Raw genomic sequence first — 24,008 nt, 5'->3', positions numbered from 1 at the left:
ACCATGTTGGCCAGGCTGGTCTCGAACTCCTGGCCTCAAGTGATCCACCTGCCTCAGCCTCCAAAGCCCTGGGATTACAGGCGTGAACCACTGCCCTGGCCTGTTGTCTTTACAGTTGACGATGATAATGATGCTTCCTGGAAGGCAGAAAATGAGAATAAGAGCACAGGTTTTGTCATCACTCTGGGCTCCAGCTCCACGGCCTGCTAGTGGGGCAAGGCGTGCATCCAAACTTTTGTTTCCTCCCCTGTAAAGCAGGGATAACAACATCCCATAGCCTGGAGCTGCCAAGAGGAACGACCCAAATACTACAGGTTAAGGACCTTGATGAGTGGCTCAGGAGCACTGCACAAAGGGTGTCAATAATATTAACCGGTGGCCCCGCCCTCAGCAGCCTGTGCAGAAGATCAACCTGGGTAAATTGCTCCAGTTTAGAGGAGCTGCTTCAAAATTATGCTGCTCGCCTACTTTCAGATGAATGTATTCTTTATCTTTACAGAGGACATATTTTTACCTTGTTTTTAAAACTTCTACAGCTTTATATAGCTGTGCCATTTTAGTAATCTGTTCTAACTTGCACTGTTTCATTTCTGAGTTCTTGCCTTACATTTTTCTTACCTTTTTAAAAAAACATTTTCTATTTTTATCTTTCATTAAAGGTTCAACTCAAATTGTTTTTTTCTTTTAAAATAAAACTATTTCAGTTTCTACTTTTTCATGTATCTTTGTTTCTTTTTATTCCTCTTAAATTTTTAGATTTTAAGTTATTTTTTATGTTTGTTAAGATTATTAAAGAGATTACATATTTTAAAGTTGGCTTTCTCCATTAGGCCCATGTTTGGCAAACTTGGGGCCTGGCCTTCCAATTCTTGGCTTGAAAGGACAGCAAAAAAAAAAAAAAAATCTTGGACAGGTTAATCACATGACACATGGAAGCTAATATTAAAGTGGGGGGTGGATCTTACTGAATTAAGACCTTATGTAAATGTTTTTTGCCTCCTTGGCTATAAAATCAATAATGAGGTCAGATAATTCTAGACCCAACTTTAGACTTTGACGAGGCTTACTTTTCTCCATTTTAGGACCTGTAGGCTGTTTTCTCAGTCTTCCTAGGCCCTTACTCTGATCAGATTCTGGAAAAGGACCTATGTATACATGTAGAATTAATTTTAAAGTACACTAACAATAGCCACCAACAATGTATTAAACATAGTGCTAAGTATTTTACGTGCATTCTCTTATTTAAACTTCCTCCCAGCACCTCTCTTACTAGATGCTATTACCCTGATTTTATAAACAATGAAACTGGGGCTGAGAAAGACTGGCCACTTGCTCAAGTATTCACAGCTCGTTCAGCGGCAAAGCCATGACCCCAATCCAGGCCTGTCTAACCGCAAAGCCCACACCTTCTAGCCTTGGTGTTATGACACACAAATTATGTCAAGCCACAGTGAAAACTCCCTGGACCTCCAACTGTCCAAAGTTCAATGTGGCTGGTGTGTTCCAAATCCTGGCCGTTTGCTTACTCCAGTAATAAACCTGCTGATATGGTTTGGCCCTGTGTCCCCACCCAAATCTCACGTCAAATTGTAATTCCCAATTTTGGGAGAAAGAACAGGTGGGAGGTGATTAAATCGCGGGGTGGATGTTCCCCTTGCTGTTCTTGTGATAGTGGTTCTCATAAGATCTGGTTGTTTAAAAGTGGGTGGCGCTTCCCCCATCACGCTCGCTCTCTCCTGCTCCGCCATGGTAAGAGGTGCTTGCTTCCCCTTCACCTTCCACCTTCCACGACTGTAAGTTTCTTGAGACCTTCCAGCCATGCTTCCTGTACAGCCTGTAGAACTGTGAGTCAATTAAACATCTTTTCTTCATAATTACTCAGTCAGGTAGGTTTTTTTGCTTTTTGTTTTTTGAGATGGAGTCTTGCTCTGTCACCCAGGCCAGAGTGCAGTGGCGTCATCTTGGCTCACTGCAACCTCACCTCCCGGGTTCAAGTGATTCTCCTGCCTCAACCTCCTGAGTAGCTGGGACTACCGGCCCTGCCATGACGCCCAGCTGATTTTTGTATTTTTAGTAGAGACGAGGTTTCACCATGTTGGCCAGGTTGGTCTCGAACTCCTGACCTCAAGTGATCTGCCAACCTCAGCCTTCTAAAGTGCTGGGATTACAGGCGTGGGTCACCATGCCTGGCCTGTCAGGTAGTTCTTTATAGCAGTGTGAGAATGGACTAATACAGCTGGTAAGAACTAAAATGGATGAACTCAGAGTAAACCTATACCTTTTTAAAAAGGCTTTCTTCTACTCCTGCTTAGCAAATTTTAAATCTGATTTTCTCAAGCCATTTTTTCTACTGAGAAGCTAACAGGCTTTAAAGACCATTATTCTACAATTGACCAGTTGCACTCTATCAGCCTGTGTAGGGCTCTATTAAAAACAATATTAAGACAGTTCGCACTTTTTTTTTTTTTTTTTTTTGAGACGGAGTCTCACTCTATTGCCCAGGCTGGAGCGCAGCGGCGCAAACTCAGCAACCTCTGCCTCCCAGGTTCAAGCAATTCTCCTGCCCCAATCTACCGAGTAGGTGGGACTACAGGCATGAGCCACCACGCCCAGCTAATTTTTGTATTTTTAGTAGAGACGAGGTTTCACCATGTTGGTCAGGCTGGTCTCCAACTCCTGACCTCAGGTAATCCACCTGCCTTGGCCTCCCAAAGTGCTGGGATTTACAGGCGTGAGTCACCACACCCAGCCAGTTTGCAACTTTAATTACCAATCTTCCCCTGGCCTCCAACTCTGTCAATTTCTAACGTGAACTATAACCCATTAGTTCAGGAGACCCCTAGTGACTGATTCTTTCAGAAAATCTGCCTTTATTATCTTTAAGCAGTCAAGTTCAGCAGGACTTATTTTTGTTAAATCAAACAAAAACGCTAAGAAATGATAAAAGCAATAATAGTAGCTAAGATATCTTGAGTGCTTACTACGTGTCACTGTACCACTTTTATATATTCAAACTTCATAATAACCCTATGAGATAGATATTATTCACCTCTCCATTATACGGTCAAGAGAACTGAGGAATATGTTCTGGTTCTCTTTTTTACCTGACTCTTCATGATTTGAAACCACTTTTGGATGATCTAGATATCTGCTAAAGAGAAACAGAAAATTAGGTGATGCTCTTCACCACTGTCAAGACTATAGGAATGGCCTCAACGTCAAAAGGTCCTACTCTCCTTCATCAGGGAAAATGGCACAACGTCAGAAACCATAAAGCCCAAAGCAGCATTTTTAAAAAAATTCGGGGCCGGGCGCGGTGGCTCAAGCCTGTAATCCCAGCACTTTGGGAGGCCGAGACGGGCGGATCACGAGGTCAGGAGATCGAGACCATCCTGGCTAACACGGTGAAACCCCGTCTCTACTAAAAAATACAAAAAGCTAACTGGGTGAGGTGGCGGCGCCTGTAGTCCCAGCTACTCTGGAGGCTGAGGCAGGAGAATGGCGTAAACCCGGGAGGCGGAGCTTGCAGTGAGCTGAGATCTGGCCACTGCACTCCAGCCCAGGCAACAGAGCGAGACTCCGTCTCAAAAAAAAAAAAAAAATTCGGTAAAAATGTAATGGACCAAATTAAACTACACTGCAGGAAAATGCATTAAATTACTTAGGGACACAATTTGCAACTACTTTATTCCCAGAATCCATTAGCTGAAAATTCAACATTTCATCCATGCACTGTTGAAATGTTTCTCTGGCTATGAAGAGAAATTAGTAACTCTCACTTAGAAATATTTCATTATTCTCATACTTCCTAGAGTGGAATTTTGAAGGCTTGGTTATTTGTTCAGGTGTTGGAATGACTTAGCATGGTTTCCTGTGGAAAGTCTTGACCCTGCTCACAGGCACGGCTTGGGTCACTCCACAGAGGTGTGAACGACTCCCCTATTCAAGCACAAGTTCTGAGTCAGCTTCTTAATTTTTGTAAAAGAATGTCAATCCTATCTTTCTATCTGGGTGGTTTTTACATATGGAGGTGTGTCCTTAACCTACAATACAGAATAGCTGACCTCCAGGTCCTTGTCAAAGAAAGTAACTTTGAACTGTTGGCTACCGAATTTTTACCAAAATCGTGCATGCCAGAAATAATGTTCCTAGGCCAGGTGTGGTGGCTCATGCCTGTAATCCCAGCACTTTGAAAGGCTGAACCTGGTGGATCGCCTAAGGTTAGGAGTTTGAGACCAGCCTGGCCAACATGGTGAAACCCCGTCTCTACTAAAAATGCAAAAATTAGCCAGGCATGATGGCAGACACCTGTAATCCCAGCTACTCAAGAGGCTGACACAGGAGAATCACTTGAACCTGGGAGGCAGAGGATGCAGTGAGCCAAGATGGTGCCACTGCACTCCAGCCTGGGTGACAGAGCAAGACTCTGTCTCAAAAAAAAAGTCTCAAAAAGAAAGAAAGAAAGAAAAGAGAAAGGAAAGGAAAGGAAAGGAAAGAAAGGAAGGAAGGAAGAAAAAAAAGAAAAGAAAAGAAAAGAAAAGAGAAAAGAAAAGAAAGAAAGAAAAAGTTCCTAGAGGATTGTCTAAGGCCCTGCACGGAGCCAAATAACCAGAGACCCATGGATTTTTACCCCAGAGAACTGCTCCTACTGAACAGTGCTGTGTCATCATTCTGTCCCCATGGGCACTAAGAATTCTAGACACTGGTGACTGTTGTGAGTGTTATAAGGACGTTATTAAAGACCTGCCCACCGAGTCACCCAGCCTACCCTTTATGAGGACTCAGGAAAATTTCAATTAGTTGTAATGGTGTTTTAAGTTGACTTTTTTTGCTGGAATGCAGTGGCGTGATCATAGCTCACTGCAGACTCAAACCCCTGGGCTCAAGCGATCCTCCCACCTCAGTCTCCTGAGTAGCTAGGACTAGAGGCACATGCCACCAAGTCAGGCTACTTATTTTATTTTTTGTAAAGATGAGATCTGGCTATGTTGCTCAGGCTGGTCTCGAACTCCTGGGCTCAAGCAATCCTCCTGTCTCAGCCTCCTAAAGTCTGGGATTACAGGCATGGGCCACCATGTCTAGACCTCTGTAACTTTTTTATTTGGCTGCAGAAAGCTCAGAACTGAATTCAGACCCAACTGTAATTATGTTGTGAGATATTACAATATTACAGTATAAATTTCTAGGTGCTAAATCTCTCTGTGACATCATCTGTCTGTTACCTTTTACTTAGATTTCTTACCTTTTTTTTTTTTTTCAGACAGAGTTTCACTCTGTTGTCCAGGCTGGAGTTCTGTGGTACGATCTTGGCTCACTGCAATCTCTGCTTCCTGGGTTCGGGCGATTCTCCTGCCTCACCCTCCCGCGTAGCTGGAACTACAGGTGTGTGCCACCATACCTGGCTAATTTTTGTATTTTTAGTAGAGACGGGGTTTTGCCACGTTGGCCAGGCTGTTCTTGAACTCCCGACCTCAGGTGATCCGCCCACCTTGGCCTCCCAAAGTGCTGGGATTACAGGCATGAGCCACCATGCCGGCCCTTTTACCTAGATTTCTTTTTTTTTTTTTCTTGAGATGGAGTTTCGCTCTTTAACCCAGGCTGGAGTGAAGTGGCACAGTCTCTGCTCACTGCAACCTCTGATGCCCGAGTTCAAACGATTCTGCTGCCTCAGCCTCCCGAGTAGCTGGAATTACAGGTGCCTGCCACCAAGCTCGACTAATTTTTGTATTTTTAGTAGAGATGGGGTTTCACCATGTTGGCCAGGCTGGTCCCGAACTCTTGACCTCAGGTGATCCACCCACCTCGGTCTCCCAAAGTGCTAGGATTACAAGCGTGAGCCATCGCGCCTGGCCTTATCTAGATTTCTTACACAATTCTCTTCATAAGAGTGTTTATTTTTTTTTAACTGAAATTATTTTTGTAAGCCACCACACATCCTCTCTGGAAGAAGGTGAGGTGTCTGAATATGCATATGTGCACATATAAGTGAATATTCATAAACTGACTTGCATGACATAGACTGCAGTGTTTATTTACATTCATCTTACTATTCTGCCATTAGATGGCAAACTCCTCGAGGGCAGAGGACCAGACTGCCTTCTTTCCCAGTCTCCAGTACAAGCTGGGAGGTCCTTTTTGTCCTTCATTTGAGGATCACATAAAGTAGCTGCTGTAAGGGCCTCGACATATGAAAAATAGATACCTTGCAGTACCAGGAGCTCCTCCAATTTGGCAAAATGCTAATCCTAAGAGAGATGCCAGGAAATCAGAAAAGGTCTAAGGGGGCCTCGGTCTTCCAGCCTGGCATTAATGCATGGGTGGGAATGGTGGGCGGACTTGCCTGCTCTCAGGGAATGGCCGTTTTCTTCGCACTTTACCCAAGTCCACTAACCGAATTCAGTTAAACTAAATGTGCTTATACCACAGGAACACAGAGGAGTTCGGAGTGAGACAAGTAAGAACACATTATCACCCCCTCCTTTTCATGTAATCCTCAAGAAAACTCCTACTGGAACCTAGGTGATTTTTTTTTTTGGGGGGGGAAACAGAGTCTCGCTGTCGTCCAGGCTGGAATACAGTGGCGTGATCTCAGCTCACTGCAACCTCCACCTCCCAGGTTCAAGCAGTTCTTCTGCCTCAGCCTCCTGAGTAGCTGGGATTACAGGCATACGCCACCATGCCCAGCTAATTTTCTGTATTTTTAGTAGAGACGGAGTTTCACCGTGTTGGCCAGGATGGTCTCCTGACCTCATGATTCATCTGCCTCGGATTCCCAAATAGCTGGGATTATAGGTGTGAGCCACCAAGCCTGGCCTAGGTGATATTTCTTTTTTATTGTGGTAAAATATACATCACAAAAAGTTGCCACCTTAACCATTTTTAAGTGCATAGTCTGTTCACACTCCATTACGTACATTCACACTGTTGTACAACCAGCACCACTCTCCACTGCCAGAACTCTTTTCATCTCGCAAAACTGAAACTCTGTGCCCATTAAACACTAACTCTTCATTCTCCCCTACGCTCAACCCTGTTAGCCACCATACTACTTTCTGCCTTTATAAATTTCATTACTGTAAGTACCAGATACAAGTGGAGTCACACAGTATTTATCTTTTTTGTGACTCACTTATTTAGCATAACGTTCTCAAGGTTCATCCATGTTGCAGCATGTGGCAGGATTTTCTTCCTTTTTAAGGCTGAATAATATTCCATTGTTTGTACTTGTGTTTTTATTTTTATTTTTTTGAAACAGAGTCTCACTCTGTTGCCCAGGCTGGAGTGCAATGGTGCAATCTTAGCTCACTGCAACCTCTGCCTCCCGGGTTCAAACATGTCTCCCGCCTCAGTCTCCCAAGTAGCTGGTATTACAGGCACTCGCCACCATGCCTAGCTAATTTTTTGTATTTTTAGTAGAGGCAGGGTTTCTCCATATTGGTCAAGCTGGTCTTGAACTCCTGACCTCAGGTGACCACCGCCTTGGCCTCCCAAAGTGCTGGGATTGCTGGCGTGAGACACCGCGTCCAGCTCCATTGTTTGTATTTATCAATTTATCCATCAATGGGCACTGAGATTGCTTCTACCTTTTGTCTACTGTGAATAATAGCCAAATGAATACGGATGCACAAGTATCTCTTCCTGTCCCTTCTTTCAATTCTTTTGGGTATACACCCAAAAGTGGAACTGCTGAATCACAGAATAATCCTATTTTTGATGTTTTGAAAAAGCACCATCCTGTTTTCCATAGCAGCTGCACCACTGTGCATTTCCACCCGTGGTGCTCAAGGGTTCCAACCTCTCCACATCTTTACCAACACTTGTTATTCTCTGGTTTTTTGGTAACAGCCATTCTCACGGGTGTGAAGTGGTACCTCCTATAGTTCCAATATGCATTTTCCTAATGATTAATGATGTTGAGCCTCTTTTCATGGATTTATCAGACTTTAAATGTCATCTGTGGAGAAACATCTGTTCAAGTCTTTTGCCCGTTTTTCAATCAGGTTGTTTGCTTTTGTTCTGTTAAGTTTTATGAGTTCTCTATATAGCCTATAAGTGAATAAGCAATTGATGAATGATTTGCAAATATTTCCTCCCTTTCTGGGGGTTGCCTTTTTACTTTGTTGATAGTATCCTTTAAAGCACCAAAATTTTTCATTTTGATGAAGTCTAATTACTCTATTTTTCTTCTGTTGCCTGTGTGTTTGGTGTCATATCCAAGAAATCCTTGCCAAATCCAACATCATGGAGCTTTTCCCTTAAGAGTTCAATATTAATAATGAGCCATTTTATGGCCAGGCGTGGTGGCTCACGCCTATGGGTGGATCACGTGAGGTCGGGAGTTTGAGACCAGCCTGACCAACGTGGAGAAACCATATCTCTACTAAAAATACAAAAGTAGCCAGGCATGGTGGTGCATGCCTGTAATCCCAGCTACTCAGGAGGCTGAGGCAGGAGAATCACTGGAACCCGGGAGGCAGAGGTTGCGGTGAGCCGAGATTGCGCCATGGCACTCCAGCCTGGGCAATGAGAGCAAAACTCCATCTCAAAAAAAAAAAGCCATTTTATAAGAGTTACAGGACAATTTTTAGAGGGAGCAAGATGATAAGAAAAATCCGGGGAGGAGTTTACTGTATTGCCACTGAGCCCACATTTTAAAAACTAATCCTTGTAGTTGGACTCTGATCACCTGTGATGAAAACACAACGCGACAGGGGGAGCTGCCTCTCATTAGCAGTAACAGGGACATTAGGGGCGGATACTCCATTCTGCACCAACGTTTACATTCTTCCTTCGTGGATCCAAATTCCTTTATGATATCGGAGCCAAACAAGGAGAGAGGGGACCCGCGGGTACCATTTTGCTTAACTGAGTAACATACTCCACATGAGTTTAATGATCCATGTGTGTTTCCTCACCAACATCCTCCCACCGCACACACAGTCCCATCTCCATCCCCAGTATGTTGAGTGAATATTGTGCTCACGGAAGAGAGAAACAAGGACAAGCCGTTAGGAAGGACCAAGATCAAAAAGCTCAGCCAGGAAAACAATTCCTGTCCTCGGCCGGGCGCGGTGGCTCAAGCCTGTAATCCCAGCACTTTGGGAGGCCGAGACGGGCGGATCACGAGGTCAGGAGTTCGAGACCATCCTGGCTAACACGGTGAAACCCCCGTCTCTACTAAAAAATACAAAAAGCTAGCCGGGCGAGGTGGCTGGCGCCTGTAGTCCCAGCTATTCGGGAGGCTGAGGCAGGAGAATGGCGTAAACCCGGGAGGCGGAGCTTGCAGTGAGCTGAGATCTGGCCACTGCACTCCAGCCCGGGCGACAGCGAGACTCGGAGCAAAAAAAAAAAAAAAAACAATTCCTGTCCTGTCAAGGTGCCTTGACCTAGACTTGCAGGGTCCCTCCAGCTGCAGACCCTGGCCTCCCCCAAGCAAGCAAACAGCATAGCTTGAGCCAAATCACCAATGCCAGGATGGCCTCTCGCCACCAAACTCAGTAATGTAGGAATTTGTACATCTGTTCTGAACGCTGGCCAGCACAGGCTGAGGCAGTCCTGTCCAGCTGAGAAGGTTTTTGACCAGGAAATTATAACAAGAGTCATGAGCCATCAAAGTCATACTGTCCCTCCAAGACTGACACTGACCCATGAGAGCCATCATCACTGTGACCTTACTCAGTGTAGGACAGCTGGACAAGCAGGCCTGAATCAGCCCAAGTCCAAATCACATTTCATCGAGATTGGTGACAGAAAGTGCCTGGCACATGCTTAACATCAAACATTCATGGTGGCTGTTCCCATGGTGAGCTGTGTGTCTTTCACTCCCTGCCCCATCCCTTTCAGTTCCTCAAGGTCAGAAACCGGGTCTTGTTTGTCATTTTGTCCCCAGCACATAGTAGGTCCCGAATAACTATATGGTGAATGGATAGCTACAAGAAAAATCTCCTTTCCCTTAACTCTGTAGATCATTTGGTTGTGAGTCTGAGGTAGAAAAATCAACCAAGAGCTTTTCCCATGGCATCTGTGCAGAGTTAACTCAGCTTCCTACCAGGAGCTACACATCAGGCGAACAGAACTTCAAGGCCTTGTCAGATAAAGGAGGGCTTAAGTGTTTTGCATAACAATACATCTACAGATTTTAATGGAGCACTTTTCCCCCATTCCTTATGGATTCATTCAACTGACAGCTTGGCACCAGCATATTGATGCCTGTTTTCTATCCAACACAAACTGTACAAGTGCCTCATGTTTATCCACTCTATGAATTTCTAAGCAACAATGTAAAAACAAAGAGCTCAGAAAACAAAGATGCTGGGTTGAGTTATTTTACTATAAAACAATAATAAGCGTCTGCTTTCTGCCCTCCTCCCACTCTAATTGGGTGTATTTGGTTTTTGGTTGTTTCCCTTTGTTCAAAGATTTTGAATTGCAACAGCTTCTCTTTGCTTATTTAAGAAGACTGTGCTCTCAGCAGGGTGCAGTGGCCCGTGTCTATAGTCCCAGCTACTCGGGAGGCTGAGGCAGGAGGATGTGAGCCCAGGAGTTTGAGGCCAGCATGGGCAACACAGTGAGACCCCCATCTCTAAAAAATGGCTGTGCTCTACGGGAATGCCACTCAAAGTGCTGGTCCTCAAGAACATAAGGACTTGGCAAGAGAATGTAAAATCAATGCATTGCTTCCTTCTTCGAAATGTCTTGCTATGAAAAACAAAAAGCCAGCTTAATTAAACAGTGTGACTAGTGCCAAAGTTGATCTCCTCATGGACAGGTAACAAAGAATTCAAAGACCGGTACAGCTGCAGATCACAGCTCAAGAAGCCCTGCTGTAGGCTGCAGAACTCCCCACCTGCCTGAAAACACACTAGACTGACATTTACCATGGTCTTCTGAGAGGGTTTGGCCACCTCGTATCAGTACCTCTTTTTTTTTTTTTTCGTGGTAAAGCACTCCAATATTGAGGATCCATTACAACCTGCTCTCCATATGTGGGATCCAGGCAGAGATCCTATATGACTAGGCCTCTAGGTGTCTACAACCACAGTGAATAGTCCAGGAAAGTCTTGATCCAGGGTTGGCCAATCAACATAATTCCAACCTTGTGGCCAGTTTTCAGATCAAGGATGGGTAGTGGCCCTAACTGACCCAATCAGAGTGAAGCCTCGGACTCATGCAGGAACTACCAGGAAAATGGTCTCTTACCACTTAAGTTGTGAGAATGTGAGGCTGCACCCATTGTTGGGGGCAGCTGTACAGCACTCATTGTGGTGGTAGGGGCGGGCTGGATGTGAAAAGAAACAAAGACGGGGAGCAGAATTGAAAGACAGAGAAACTGGATTCTGAATATAATACTGGAGCCTCTGGACAAAGCCATTTGTGAAGTAGGTTTCTACCCCAAGACTTTTCAGTTATATGAATTGGTAAATCTTCCTTTTGCTTAGACCAGTTTTTGAGCTTTCTAACACTTGCAACTGAAAGAGTCTAATGTGATACAATGACTACTACACCCTGGGCTCACTCTAAAATCCCTATGCATTGGTCCTAAAGAAACAATTCTGAAATCTAACACTTGCAACTGAAAGAGTCTAATGTGATACAATGACTACTACACCCTGGGCTCACTCTAAAATCCCTATGCATTGGTCCTAAAGAAACAATTCTGAAAAGGCAAAAGGTGGGGAGTTGGAAGAGCTGCCATTCCAGGTGCAGTAGCTCGTGCCTGTAATCCCAGTGTTCTGGGAGGCTGAGGTGGGAGGATCGCTTGAGCCCAGGAGTTCAAGACCAGTCTGGGCAACAGAGCAAGACCCCATCTCTAAAAGAAAATAAATAAATAGCTGGGTGTATTGGCACATACTTGTATTCCCTGCTACTCGGAAGGCAGAGGTGGGAGGATCACTTGAGCCTACTGAGCCCAGAAGGTCGAGGCTCCAGTGAGCTGTGATTGTGCCACTGCACTCTAGCCTGGGCCACAAGATCACAAGAACAAGACCCTGTCTCAAAACAAACAAACAAACAAACAAACAGTAGCTGCCACTCTCTGGGACTAGAGGCAGGTTTAGCAAGACTTTCCACACCTGCTTCTCTTCCTGTGTCAAATGGTTAGCAGCTGCCTCACCTATCATCTGTCAAAAGATTGCAAGAATCACATAAAAGGACACGAAGGAAATCATTCTGGAAGCTTATGAAAAAAAGCACTGTATGAACAAAAAGTATTATTATTATGAACGCAACACCTTGTTATTCAAACTTCAAAATTCTGGCAAACGTAACTATCCAGAGCCTAGAAAAAAAATTAAAAGCACTTGAGCAACACATTGCTTTTACCAAAATGTGATAGTCTATGGCATAGGAGAGGAAACGCTCTCTGCAGGCCAAAGGGTATAAACGGAGACAGTAAGAGCCTGAGAACAAAGAAGGCACAGCAGACAACCAGGGCAAGCCTCGTGGTCTGAGCTGAGCAGCAACGTGCACCTTGGGTCAGTTCTCAAGCCCACCCAGGAAGGTTCTTCCCCATTGCATATATCACCCCATCTACTCAAGCTTATGAATCATGAAAGAAAAATGATTATTTAACCTCAAAATTACAGTCCTCACTGCTATTTTGCAACTTTAGAGTTGCTGTCCTAACAATAACATTGTTATCCAATTAGGCAGAGTTTATTTGTTTGTTTTTACTGTTTTTATAGCTGAGATCTAAGGGGCTAACATAACAACAAGGATGTTACATTAAAAGACTAAATTGTTTTGCACATTCTGCACTTTCCCCGAAGTCAGAATACAACTATTTTCTGATAGATAAAAACAGTTAGCAGTCATGGTACAAGACTGGAGGAGGTATTAACATCATTCCTGATTTTTAAGCCACCTTCTGTTAATGATGGTTTTAATGGATTCTCTTTTGATGGCAAAATAAATAAATTTTTGGAGTTCCAAATAATGTATCTGGAAGTAGCTTTGCTCTTCACAGTTCCTGCCTTTGAGGAGCTCAGTCCTGCTGGGAAGTGGTGGAAGAACAAAACAGCCAGCTTGTTTTACTAGCTTCCCCATGTACAGGACATCAACCCTGTGCCAGGCATTTGCATCCACGACCAAGCTCACCAGGCCACATTACTAATGGGCAGGGTTTGGTTTCTCAGAAGCAAGGAGTAGTTTGGGCCCTGCCTCCCTGCTCCCGTGGACAGCCTGCATTCAGGCAGAGCTGGGACATTCCCACTCTGCCCATCTCCACAGGCAAGCAGTCCCAGCAGGGCCTGTCTCTGGCCAGCTCCACAAATACCACTACTTTTTTTCTCCCTGTGCATCCCCACCTTGTAACACAAGTTGGCCTTCCCTGTTATCTGATTATCTTCAACTCAACAAAAGGGGGCAATAGGTCCCATGTTGGCCTCAGGCCCAAGACTTGTTCTCCAATCTAGCTTTATCATTATTAATGTAATTCTTTGCCCTTATTGATCTGAGGCACGGTAAGTTAAAAGGCAAAGGGGAAAGGGAGAGAGGAGTTGTTCCCCCTGAACCTCTAACACTTACCAGTCTGGACAAGGCTCTGGACCCAGCATAGATCATACCCACAAACAGCACTGAAGCAGGAAGCCACGCCAGAACATGAGATCTGAAAAGAGGGGGAAAAAGCAGTAACACTTTTGCCACTTTTTGTTAAGAAAGACATAGCTGGAAAGGTTGACCCTCCAGATGCATCAACTACAGCAACAGAGGCTGTCTAAACATCCCTGGCAGACTTGTTGAGTGAGATGTGGTCTTTATCCACTGAGTAGTGCAGGCAGACAAAGCCATCCTACCTACAATCCCATTATTTTTTTCAACTTCGTCCCTTGAAACTGATCACCTAGCCTAGGAGGTCCCAGAAATGGAAATGGTAAACGCCTTGCTGCAGCTTGGAAGAGAGAACAGATTGTTTTTTTTTCTAAGGCAGTGAACAATTATTCTTTGTATTTTAAGTAGCCAAAAGTTTTGAATCCACAACAAATTATTAAAAATTGAAAAGGTTATTTACCCAGGCACTACACCAAACAGCTCCGTGGAATCACAATAAAAAGAACCAGTTTCAAGGGACGAAGTTGAAAAAAATAATCCCAGAACTTCATGTGGGTGGCCATAGTCTGGCTTTTTCAACCATTAACCTGGCATTGCCGGAATTCTGGTTCCAGGACTCTTCAAGGACTTCCGAAGGGTACATTTATTTTTCAATTGTAGCCACACCAGGAACTGCTTTTCTCTTACAAGCCAGAATCAAAATCCTAGTTCTCACATGCAGTGCATATCACTGAGGTTGCAACCTGCTTCTCTCATTAGTTAGAAATGCATTTTATTGGCCAGGCATGGTGGCTCAGGCCTGCAATCCCAGCACTTTGGGAAGCCAAGACAGGTGCATCAGTTGAGGTCAGGAGTTCTAGACAAGCCTGGCCAACATGGTGAAACCCCATCTCTACTAAAAATACAAAAGTTAGCCGGGCATGGTGGTGGCGGGCACCTATAATTCCCACTACGCGGGAGGCTGAGGGAGGAGAATCACTTAAGCTCAGGAGGCAGAGGTTGCAGTGAGCTGAGATCAGGCCACTGCAATCAAGCCTGGATGACACAACAAGACCTTGTCTCAAAAAAATAAAAAAGAAATACATTCGATCTACTAATTCAAGTTCCCAGAGTTATCCTAATAATGAATAAAAATAAATGAAACTATTCCAGAGGATATAACATAATAATCCCAACTAACTCAATGAACTGATCTCCTGACATGATGCCTGCTCAAGAAATGGTCTTTGTTAATTTTATTAGCATGGGCAGGCACTCCACCCAACATGAGGCCTGATATGTACAACTTCCCAGAGAACCTAGCATTTAAATGTTTCCAATCTCTAGTAAGGGCCTTCAAACCTTACTTGCTGTATAAATTCATTGTGCAAATACAGCAACTTACAAGGTGGCGAGAATTATCAATAACGGCAGCATCACAGGTAACATTTATTGAGCACTTGCCACAAACCAGGCACTTTGCTGGCTTTTTGTTTCATATGTTTTAAATGTTTTATATGCTGCATTTTTGTTTTAAATGTTTTATATGCTGCATCTTTCTTAAAGTTACACAACAATCTTATGAGGAAGGTATTTATTATTACCCTCATTGTGCAGATGAGGAAACTGAGACACAAGAGTTTAGATAATTTGCCTGTGGTTAGAAGAGCTGGTAAATGGCGAAGCCAGAAGTTGAATTCAGGTCTGTCTGGCTCCAAAGCCCTACCTGTTAAACGCCCATTTGCATTTTGCCTTCACGGACCTCATAATCTAATGGGAGACACTGACATATAAATAGATAAGCTGCAAACACTCAGATAATTGACCAAGTGGCTGATTATCTGAGGGATATTCTGTTCTCACTAGTCCTGCTGCGACAGATGTCAGCATCACCAACCAAAAGATGAACAGATAAAGGAAGATCCCATCCTCCATTGCAATGGGTCAGGGGTGACATCAGTCAATTGCTATTCTTCTAGGAAATGGCTTTTCCCACTTGACATTAAGTTCGCACGAATCAAGGGAGGCAGGATACAGGCCCATGGCCTGTTGTGCACCAGAAGGAAGCCCAGAGCACATACTGCAGGCAGGGCATTGAGGAGGAAGGAGGAGGTGCACTGGGTGAGACGGCAGCTGGCCTCACTGCGGGAGGCCCAGGACTTTGGAATGTAAGGTCAGCGAGGCCCCAGACATGTGTACTCCATGCCCTCTTAAAACAAAGAAAACTGCTGAGTTATATATTCCAAGAGGCATCAGGGTGTCTGAATGGCCAGGGACGCGAGGAAAAGAAAACATGCCTAGGGAACACCTTGTATTTTAACCCTCCTACCCTCAAATACAAAGAAATAACTTTAACTAGAAAAGGGATACACAGGACTAGTAGGACCAAACAGACTTCTGGGAAGTGTTAGAGGACAGCGGAGTGAGCATCTGGCTCCAGACGTGGGACCACCTCCCAGGCACGGGATCCTGGTGCTTGTGTTCTCCAAAGTCATCTCCCTCAGGGGCAACAGGGCCAAAGCAACACACACTCATGGCACTTCGGACACACAGGAGAGGTGGCAGACTGCAGAGCCACCATGTCAGCGTGACGGCTGTATTTCTCCACCATACACCAACCTAAGACCACAGCTGCTGCTAAGAATAATACATTTGAGGCCGGGCGCGGTGGCTCAAGCCTGTAATCCCAGCACTTTGGGAGGCAGAGACGGGCGGATCACGAGGTCAGGAGATCAAGACCATCCTAGCTAACACGGTGAAACCCCGTCTCTACTAAAAAATACAAAAAACTAGCTGGGCGAGGTGGCGGGCGCCTGTAGTCCCAGCTACTCGGGAGGCTGACAGGAGAATGGCATAAACCCGGGAGGCAGAGCTTGCAGTGAGCTGAGATCCGGTCACTGCACTCCAGCCTGGGCGACAGAGCGAGACTCCAATTTGAATCACTGGAAAAACTGCTGACCAAACAGGTGTGGGCAAGGTGAGTGTGAAGGGATAGGGCAAAAAGGAAAAAGAATTAAAAATCAAAGACTCTGGATTTGTATTGTTTCAAAGTATCAAACGTCTCATTCTACTTTAACCATGTACTTCAGTAGAAAATCATAGAGTATATGCTAAGTGTAGTATATGCAAGAAAAGGACATCAGTCAACAATCCACACACAAACGAAAAGCCTTACCACAAAATCAGCAAATTAATGCACATTTATATGTCTTTAATTAAAATAAATAGATTGTTTCAGCAAAAGATGATTCCCTAGGCCAGGTGCAGTAGCTCACACCTATAATCCCAGCACTTTGGGAGGCCAAAATGGGAGGATAATTTGGGGCTGGGAGTTTCAGACCAGTCTGGGCAACACAGCAAGCCTGTCACTACAAAAAATTTAAAAATTCAGCTGAGTGTGGTGGGTTGAGACTGTAGTCTCAGCTACTCAGGAGGCTAAGGTGGGAGAATCGTTTGAGCCCAGGAGGTCAGGGTTGCAGTGAACCATGATCATGCCATTGCTCTCCAGCCTGGGCAGCAGGGGTAAGACCTTGTCTCTTAAAAAAATACATAAAAATAGGCCAGGAGCGGTGACTCACAGCTGTAATCCCAGCACTTTGGGAGGCCAAGATGGGCAGATCACAAGGTCAGGAGGTTGAGACCAGCCTGGCCAATATGGTGAAACCTTGTCTCTACTAAAAATACAAAAATTAGCTGGGTGTGGTGGCCGGCGCCTGTAGTCCCAGCTACTCAGGAGGCTGAGGCAGGAGAATCACTTGGATCCGGGAGGTGGAGGTTGCAGTGAGCCAAAATCATGCCACTGCACTCCAGCCTGGGTGACAGAGTGAGACTCCATCTCAAAAGAATAAAAAATAAAAAGAAGATTCCTGATTTATGTGACTTTCAATTAACCCACTAATTATCTGACTGACAGGGTCAGAAAAGGGAGCTCCTGGATACATTATTAATGTCTCCTCCACCCCTCAAATACACTGTGTCACACGGGTGGGAACTGTATGTGTTTTGTTCATATAAAATAAATGAAAACACTACATTGTAACTGTTATAAAGGAGACTAAAGGACTATGCTATACCATAAGGGAAATTGACCTAATCAGTGAGAATAGGGAAATCTTACCCATATAAGTAATGTTTGAGATGAAATTCAAAGCTAAACTGGCTACAGGAGACAGGGTAGAACAGTGCAGGGATGCGACATTCCAGACATAAACATGGCATGTGCAAAGGCCCCGTGGCAACAGGAAATTGGAGGAAGGCAAGTGTAGCTTGAGTAGATGGAGGAATAAACTCAGGGCAGGGAGGGCATAATATGGTCTAATTTGCATTTGACAAGGTTGCTCTGGCTACAGTATGGAGAACACGTTGGAACAGGGTTGGGGTAGTGCATTAAGACAGGAAAAAGTTGAAAAGGCTTGACTGGAGAAAATCATTAATTCAGTCTTGAAAATTATGAATTTGAGATGCTTTTAGGACACCTAGCCAGAGATATCAAGTAGGCAACTGGATCACGGATCCTTTCCTGTCCTCTAGTGAGCAAGAATGCACTGTTAAGTACGTCTTACATTTGGTTTTACTGTATTTCCTTATCCTTCAGTTTTGAGAATAAAATATACAAGACAGGCGGATCATGAGGTCAGGAGATTGAGACCATCCTGGCCAACATGGTGAAACCCATCTCTACTAAAAATACAAAAATCAGCTGGGCATGGTGGCTCGTGCCTGCAATCCCAGCTGCTTGGGAGGCTCAGGCAGGAGAATCTCTTGAATCTGGAAGGCAGAGACTGCAGTGAGCCAAGACTGCTACTGCACTCCAGCCTGGCGACAGAGCAAGACTCCCTCTCAAGTAAAAAATAAAAAATAAATAAATAAATACACATAACATTTTCTTCAACATGTCTCCCTTTAGTTTATTATTACAGCAATAAGAGCCTTCTGTGGCTTGGAAAGACGCGGTCACAAACCTATTCTTCATTGCTATGGTCTGAATCTGCGTCCCCTCAAAAGTCATATGTTGAAGTCCTAACCTCCAAAGTGATGGTACTAGGACGTGGTGTCTTGTGGGAAGTGATTATGCCATCAGGGCAGAGCCTTCATGAATGGGATTAGTGTCCTTATAATACAGCCTCAGGCAAGGCGCGGTGGCTCACGCCTGTAATCCCAGCACTTTGGGAGGCCGAGGCGGGTGGATCACGAGCTCAGGAGACCAAGACCACCCTGGCCAACATGGTGAAACCCATCTGTACTAAAAACACAAAAATTAGCTGGGCGTGGTGGCCTGTGCCTGTAGTCCCAGCTACTCGGGAGGCTGAGACAGGAAAATCGCTTGAACTCAGGAGGCTTGCAGTGGGCTGAGTAGAGGTTTCAGTGAGCCGAGATCACGCCATTGTACTCCAGCTTGGTGACAGAGCGAGACTCCCTCTCAAAAAAAAAAAAAAAAAAAAAGGCCAGGCACGGTGGCTCACGCTGGTAATTCCAGCACTCCCAGCACTCTGGGAGGCTGAGGCAGGCAGATTACAAGGTCAAGAGATAGAGACCATCCTGGCCAACATGTTGAAACCCCATCTCTACTAAAAACCCAAAAATTAGCTGGGCATGGTGGCCCGTGCCTGTAGTCCCAGCTACTCAGGATGCTGAGGCAGGAGAATTCATGGAACCCAGGTGGCAGAGGTTGTAGTGAGCTGAGATCGTGATACTGCACTCTAGCCTGGGCAACAGAGCAAGACTCCATCTCAAAAAAAAAAAAAAAAAATTTGCAGGTCCAAGGGCGTTTGTTCACCTCTTGAACCAAGTGAGGACGCAGCTGGAAGGCACCTCCTATGAATCAGAAAAGTGGGCCCTCACCAGTCATCAGATCTGCTGGTGCCCTGATCTTGGACTTCACAGCCTCTAGAGCTGTGATAAATAAATTTCTGTTGTTTATTTATTTATTTATTTGAGATGGAGTCTCGCTCTGTCACCCTGGCTGGAGTGCAATGGCACAAACTTGGCTCACTGCAACCTCCGCTTCCCGGATTCAAGTGATTCTCTTGCCTCAGCCTCCTGAGTAGCTGGGATTACAGGTGTCCACCACTACACCTGGCTAATGTTTGTATTTTTTAGTAGAGACGGGGTTTCACCATGTTGGTCAGGCTGATCTCAAACTCCTGACCTCAACTGATCCGCTTGCCTTGGCCTCCCAAAATGCTGGGATTACAGGCGTGAGCCACCACATCCAGCCAATTTCTGTTGTTTATAAGCCAGCTGGTCTATGGTATTTTGTTACAGAAGCCCAAATGAACTAAAACACTCGTTAACTCATTAATACTCATTAAGCACCCACTATATTCCAATCTTCTAGTCAATGAAGACACAGCTCTTAATATGACAGACCAAGTCCAGCGGGAGACTTAGGCAATAAACAGACTGTAGTAGTCATGGGAGGAGAGAGAGGGGTGTGGGGGAAGGAGCGAGAAAGCCTGTTGCAATGGCCGACAGCTCCACGTACATAATTTGAAGAACTGTTGACGCTTATTCCTGCTGCTCAGGAATAAGGCTTTGGATCTCTGGCTTTACAGGTTTCCACAACTGTTATTGTGCTGTCACAATCCAGTGGGGTCAGACCTTTCAACAGTTAGTTACCTGGTATGTATAAAATCCATGACAAGTGAGACTTCCCTACTTTTCCAGGTAGTATAGAGATAAGGTAAAGACATGAGCTACAAGTGTAGTGCTTCTTTGTGCTTTTGTCATCTCCTGAAATATTTTTTAAAATCATTTCTTCAGGAAGAAATGAAGCTACAACTTTAAAATCCTAGTTAGTTTTGCGGTACCTAAGGATTATTTTGTAGGGAGATATGGCAACAAGTGATACAACTCATACCTGATTCTGGGTACTACAGAGTATAATCTTATAACATTTACATGGTTATCCGAATCTTTTGAAATTATAGTTTTCTTGCTCCCAAGGAACTGCCAGCAATTTGCAGATTAACTTTAGCCAATAGCTCTATGAGACAGAGAAACTTCACACGTTTCCCTGGGCTGGGCTATGTTCTCAGTTCTAGTGTAAGCCAGGTCATGTAGGGGTGGCGGCGGGAAGGATGTACATAGTCCAGGGCAAAGGGTTTCATAGAGTGGAAAGAATGTGACCTTTGTAGTGTTACAGCAGATAAGGAGGCCATTAGTCTGATCCTGTCTCTGCACTAGAGGCTCCTAAGTAAGCAGACCACACCCAAACTTGGATGTATTTCTTGTAACTGACTGAAAAAGAAAAACCAAAACTGAGCCTCAACCAATTACAGTCAACCAACCTACTGGTTAAAAATCAGGGCCCTCCCACTGAACTATACCCAAAGAAAGCCAATGCCTAGCTATAGCCAATTATGTAGTTATCTTTATTTCCACATTCAGCTACTTCAGCTATAAAAGCTCATAGCCAGGCTGCTGCAGTAGAGTTCTCTAAGCCTCCTCTGGTTCTGAGTGCTGCCTGAGTCATGAATTGTTGTTTGACCAAATAATCTCTGTTAAATTTATTTTGTCTAAAGTTTTTCTTGTCTTTATTTATTTAGGGATAGGGTCTCGCTCTGTTGCCCAGGCTGGAGTGCAGTGTGCCATCACGGCTCACTGCAGCCTCAACCTCCCAGGCTCAAGTAATTCTCCCACCTCAGGTCTCCTAAGTAGCTGGGACCAGAGGTGCACGCCATCATGCCATGCTAATTACCTTATTTTATTTTTGTAGAGACGGTGTCTCCCTGTATTTCTCAGGCTGGTCTTGAACTCCTGGCCTCAAACAACTCTCCCACCTCAGCCTCCCAAAGTGCTGAGATTAACAGGCATGAGCCACTGTGCCCAGCCTAAAGTTTTCCTTTTAATGTGGTCAGGCAAAACTGGATCCATATCCATAGTCTGCAACGAGAACTCACTTTTTTCATTTATCAAATGGGGATAATAATGTTCAGAAGGATTCCGAGAAGAGAATGAATATACAGTATTTGGGGGCAGGGCACGGCACATTAAAAACAACAACCACCTCAATAAATGTTGCCCTTCTGGCTTCTCTATACATCAGTGAAAGGACAGAAACCATCAAGGAAGACTGAGAGATCTACCTACATAAAATGCAACAGCTAAAAACACCATAAAGAAAATCAACAGAAAATTAACAAACCAGGAAAAAACACTGGCAACATATGAAACAAGCTGGAGTTTAATATCCTTAATGTATGATAAATCAACAAGAAAAAAAAAATCAGCTCTCCAAAAAAAAAGTCACTGGACAAAAACAGGTAATTCTGTCTGTCTGTCTGTCTCTTTCTCTCTCTCATACACACACACACAAGAAATATAAATGGCCAATAAACATATGAAAAATTATCCAACTTCCCTAATAATAAAAGAAATTTAAATTAAATAATTTAGAATTAAAGATACATCAGGCTTTGCCCAAGAAACTAGCAATTTTTAAAAGTTATATCCAATAGAGAGGACAATGAAACCAACAGCTTCACACTGCTGTGAGATACAGACTGGTATCTTTCTGTAAGGTATGTACGTTCTACTTGGCTGCATTTATCAAAAGCCTCAATATGCATCCTTTTTGAGCCAGAAAATTCACTTCCATGACTTAATCCTTGGATATGAGTAAAGTTACCTACAATAAGGTTTTCATTTACAAGTGGAAATAAAACACACTCTGGCCTCATTGCTGGTCAGCAAATATGCCAAGCACCTCAGGGTTGGCTACTGTTTCCTCTGCCAGGAACCCTCTTCCCGCAAATTACCTGCATGGCCCGTTCTCTCACAGACTCAGATATCTGCCTAAAAGTTATTTTATCTCTGAGTCCTTCTTACCCACTCTATATAAAATAACCCCCAGTCCTCCGGCCTGTGACACACACACACACACACACACACACACACACACACAGCCCTAACCTCTTACCTGGCTATATTCTCTACACGTACCATGACTGGACACATTATGCACTTATATTTTCACGTGTTTATTGTCTCTCTACCTCAACTAGAGCATCAGCTCCACAAGGGCAACAATCTTTGTTTTGCTCCCTGCACATCTCCAGCACCAAGAACAATGCCTGGCATATAACAGACACTCAAATATTTGCAGAATGACTCTCCAAGCATTACTTTGGTAACTTAAAACATTTTTTTGTCTTCTCTCTCTAGATTGTTACAAGAGGAAAACAACAGCAACAAAATCCAACTATGACCATAACTGACATTTCTTCCTTTTCTCCAGCCCTTTAGAGACTTGCTCTGAACAGAATTGCTGGTGTTGACAGCTACTCGGTTTTCAACGGCAGGAATAAAAGCAAAAAATGCCTACATCCCACACCTGTCTCTCTGAAATGGCCCTAATGGGGATTTCTAACAATTTCAAATTCAATAAACGTTTATTAACAATCATGTTGTAACCTAGAACTGTGACAACAACTAACTGCATTAAAAAACACACATATTTTCCTTTAATAGACATGAACTTAAACTTAGAATCTTGGAATAGAGGTAGTTATTGTGCTTTTTATATCTTATCTCTCTTTTACTTATTAAAAAGTAGTACCTGGCTGGGCACAGAGGCTCACAGGTTTAATTCCAACACTTTGGAAGGCCAAGGCGGGCGGATCACCTGAGGTCAGGAGTTCCAGACCAGCCTGGCCAACATGGTGAAACCCCATCTCTACTAAAAATACAAAAATTAGCCAGGCATCATGGCGGGCGCCTGCAATCCCAGCTACTCAGGAGTCTGAGGCACGACAATTGCTTGAACCTGAGAGGCAGAGGCTGCAGTGGGCCAAGATTGCACCACTGCACTCCAGCCTGGGCAACAGAGTGAGACTCCATCTCAAAAAAAGAAAGAAAAAAGTTCATAACTGGGTACCAAATCACCTTCCAGGGAGGCTGTAATGACCTGCCCTCCTTTACAGATCTAATGCTGTCTGATTCTAGGATAGCCAGAGGCCTGAACATTAGGAACAAACTAGGCACATGCAACTAATGCAACAACTCGCCACCTCTAATTATTCAGCTGATGCCATCTGGGCCTCCTGTGCTGGTTTATTCTTTCATTGTCCTGTTGGCCCACAAAAGAGGCAAGATGGAATTAAATTCTGAGAAGGTCCTGGTGGGATCTCAGGTGCCTGTGGTGTGCGGGCCTCTAGGGAGCTACTGAGCTACGGAAGAAGGGAAGGGAAGGGAAGGGGAGAGGGAAGGGAAGGGAGAGAGAAGGGAAGGGAGAGGGACGGGAAGGGAGAGGGAAGGCAGAGGGAAAGGAAAGGAAGGGAAGGGAAGGGAAGAGAGAGAGAAAGAAGAAAGACAGAAAGACAGAAAAAAGAAAGAAAGAAAGAGAAAGAAAGAAAGAAAGAAAAAAGAAAAGAAAGAAAACACAAGAGACTAATAGATCTATATAGGTTTCTTTCTCTTAAAAATTTAAATCGAGGAAGTAACCTCTTCAGTTAGGTCCATGTGTAGTGGGGAAAACGGGA

General features: G+C 44.3%; 1 protein-coding gene across 6 annotated transcripts in view; it reads right to left on the bottom strand.

The window, feature by feature from the left end:
* Positions 1–24,008, bottom strand: part of TMEM241 (transmembrane protein 241) — a 140,095-nt gene that overhangs the window by 91,386 nt on the left and 24,701 nt on the right. For all 6 annotated transcript variants that reach the window (XM_023207789.1, XM_023207790.1, XM_023207791.1 and 3 more), the window contains one exon: positions 13,525–13,606. In XM_023207789.1, the coding sequence (XP_023063557.1) occupies positions 13,525–13,606 (82 nt within the window). The remainder of the gene's footprint in view (positions 1–13,524; positions 13,607–24,008) is intronic.

Source organism: Piliocolobus tephrosceles, chromosome 18 (assembly GCF_002776525.5).
Source record: "Piliocolobus tephrosceles isolate RC106 chromosome 18, ASM277652v3, whole genome shotgun sequence".
In the NCBI taxonomy this organism is placed as follows: domain Eukaryota; kingdom Metazoa; phylum Chordata; class Mammalia; order Primates; family Cercopithecidae; genus Piliocolobus; species Piliocolobus tephrosceles.
Note: the sequence above shows the minus strand (reverse complement) of the source record. Positions and strands in the feature narration are given on the sequence as shown.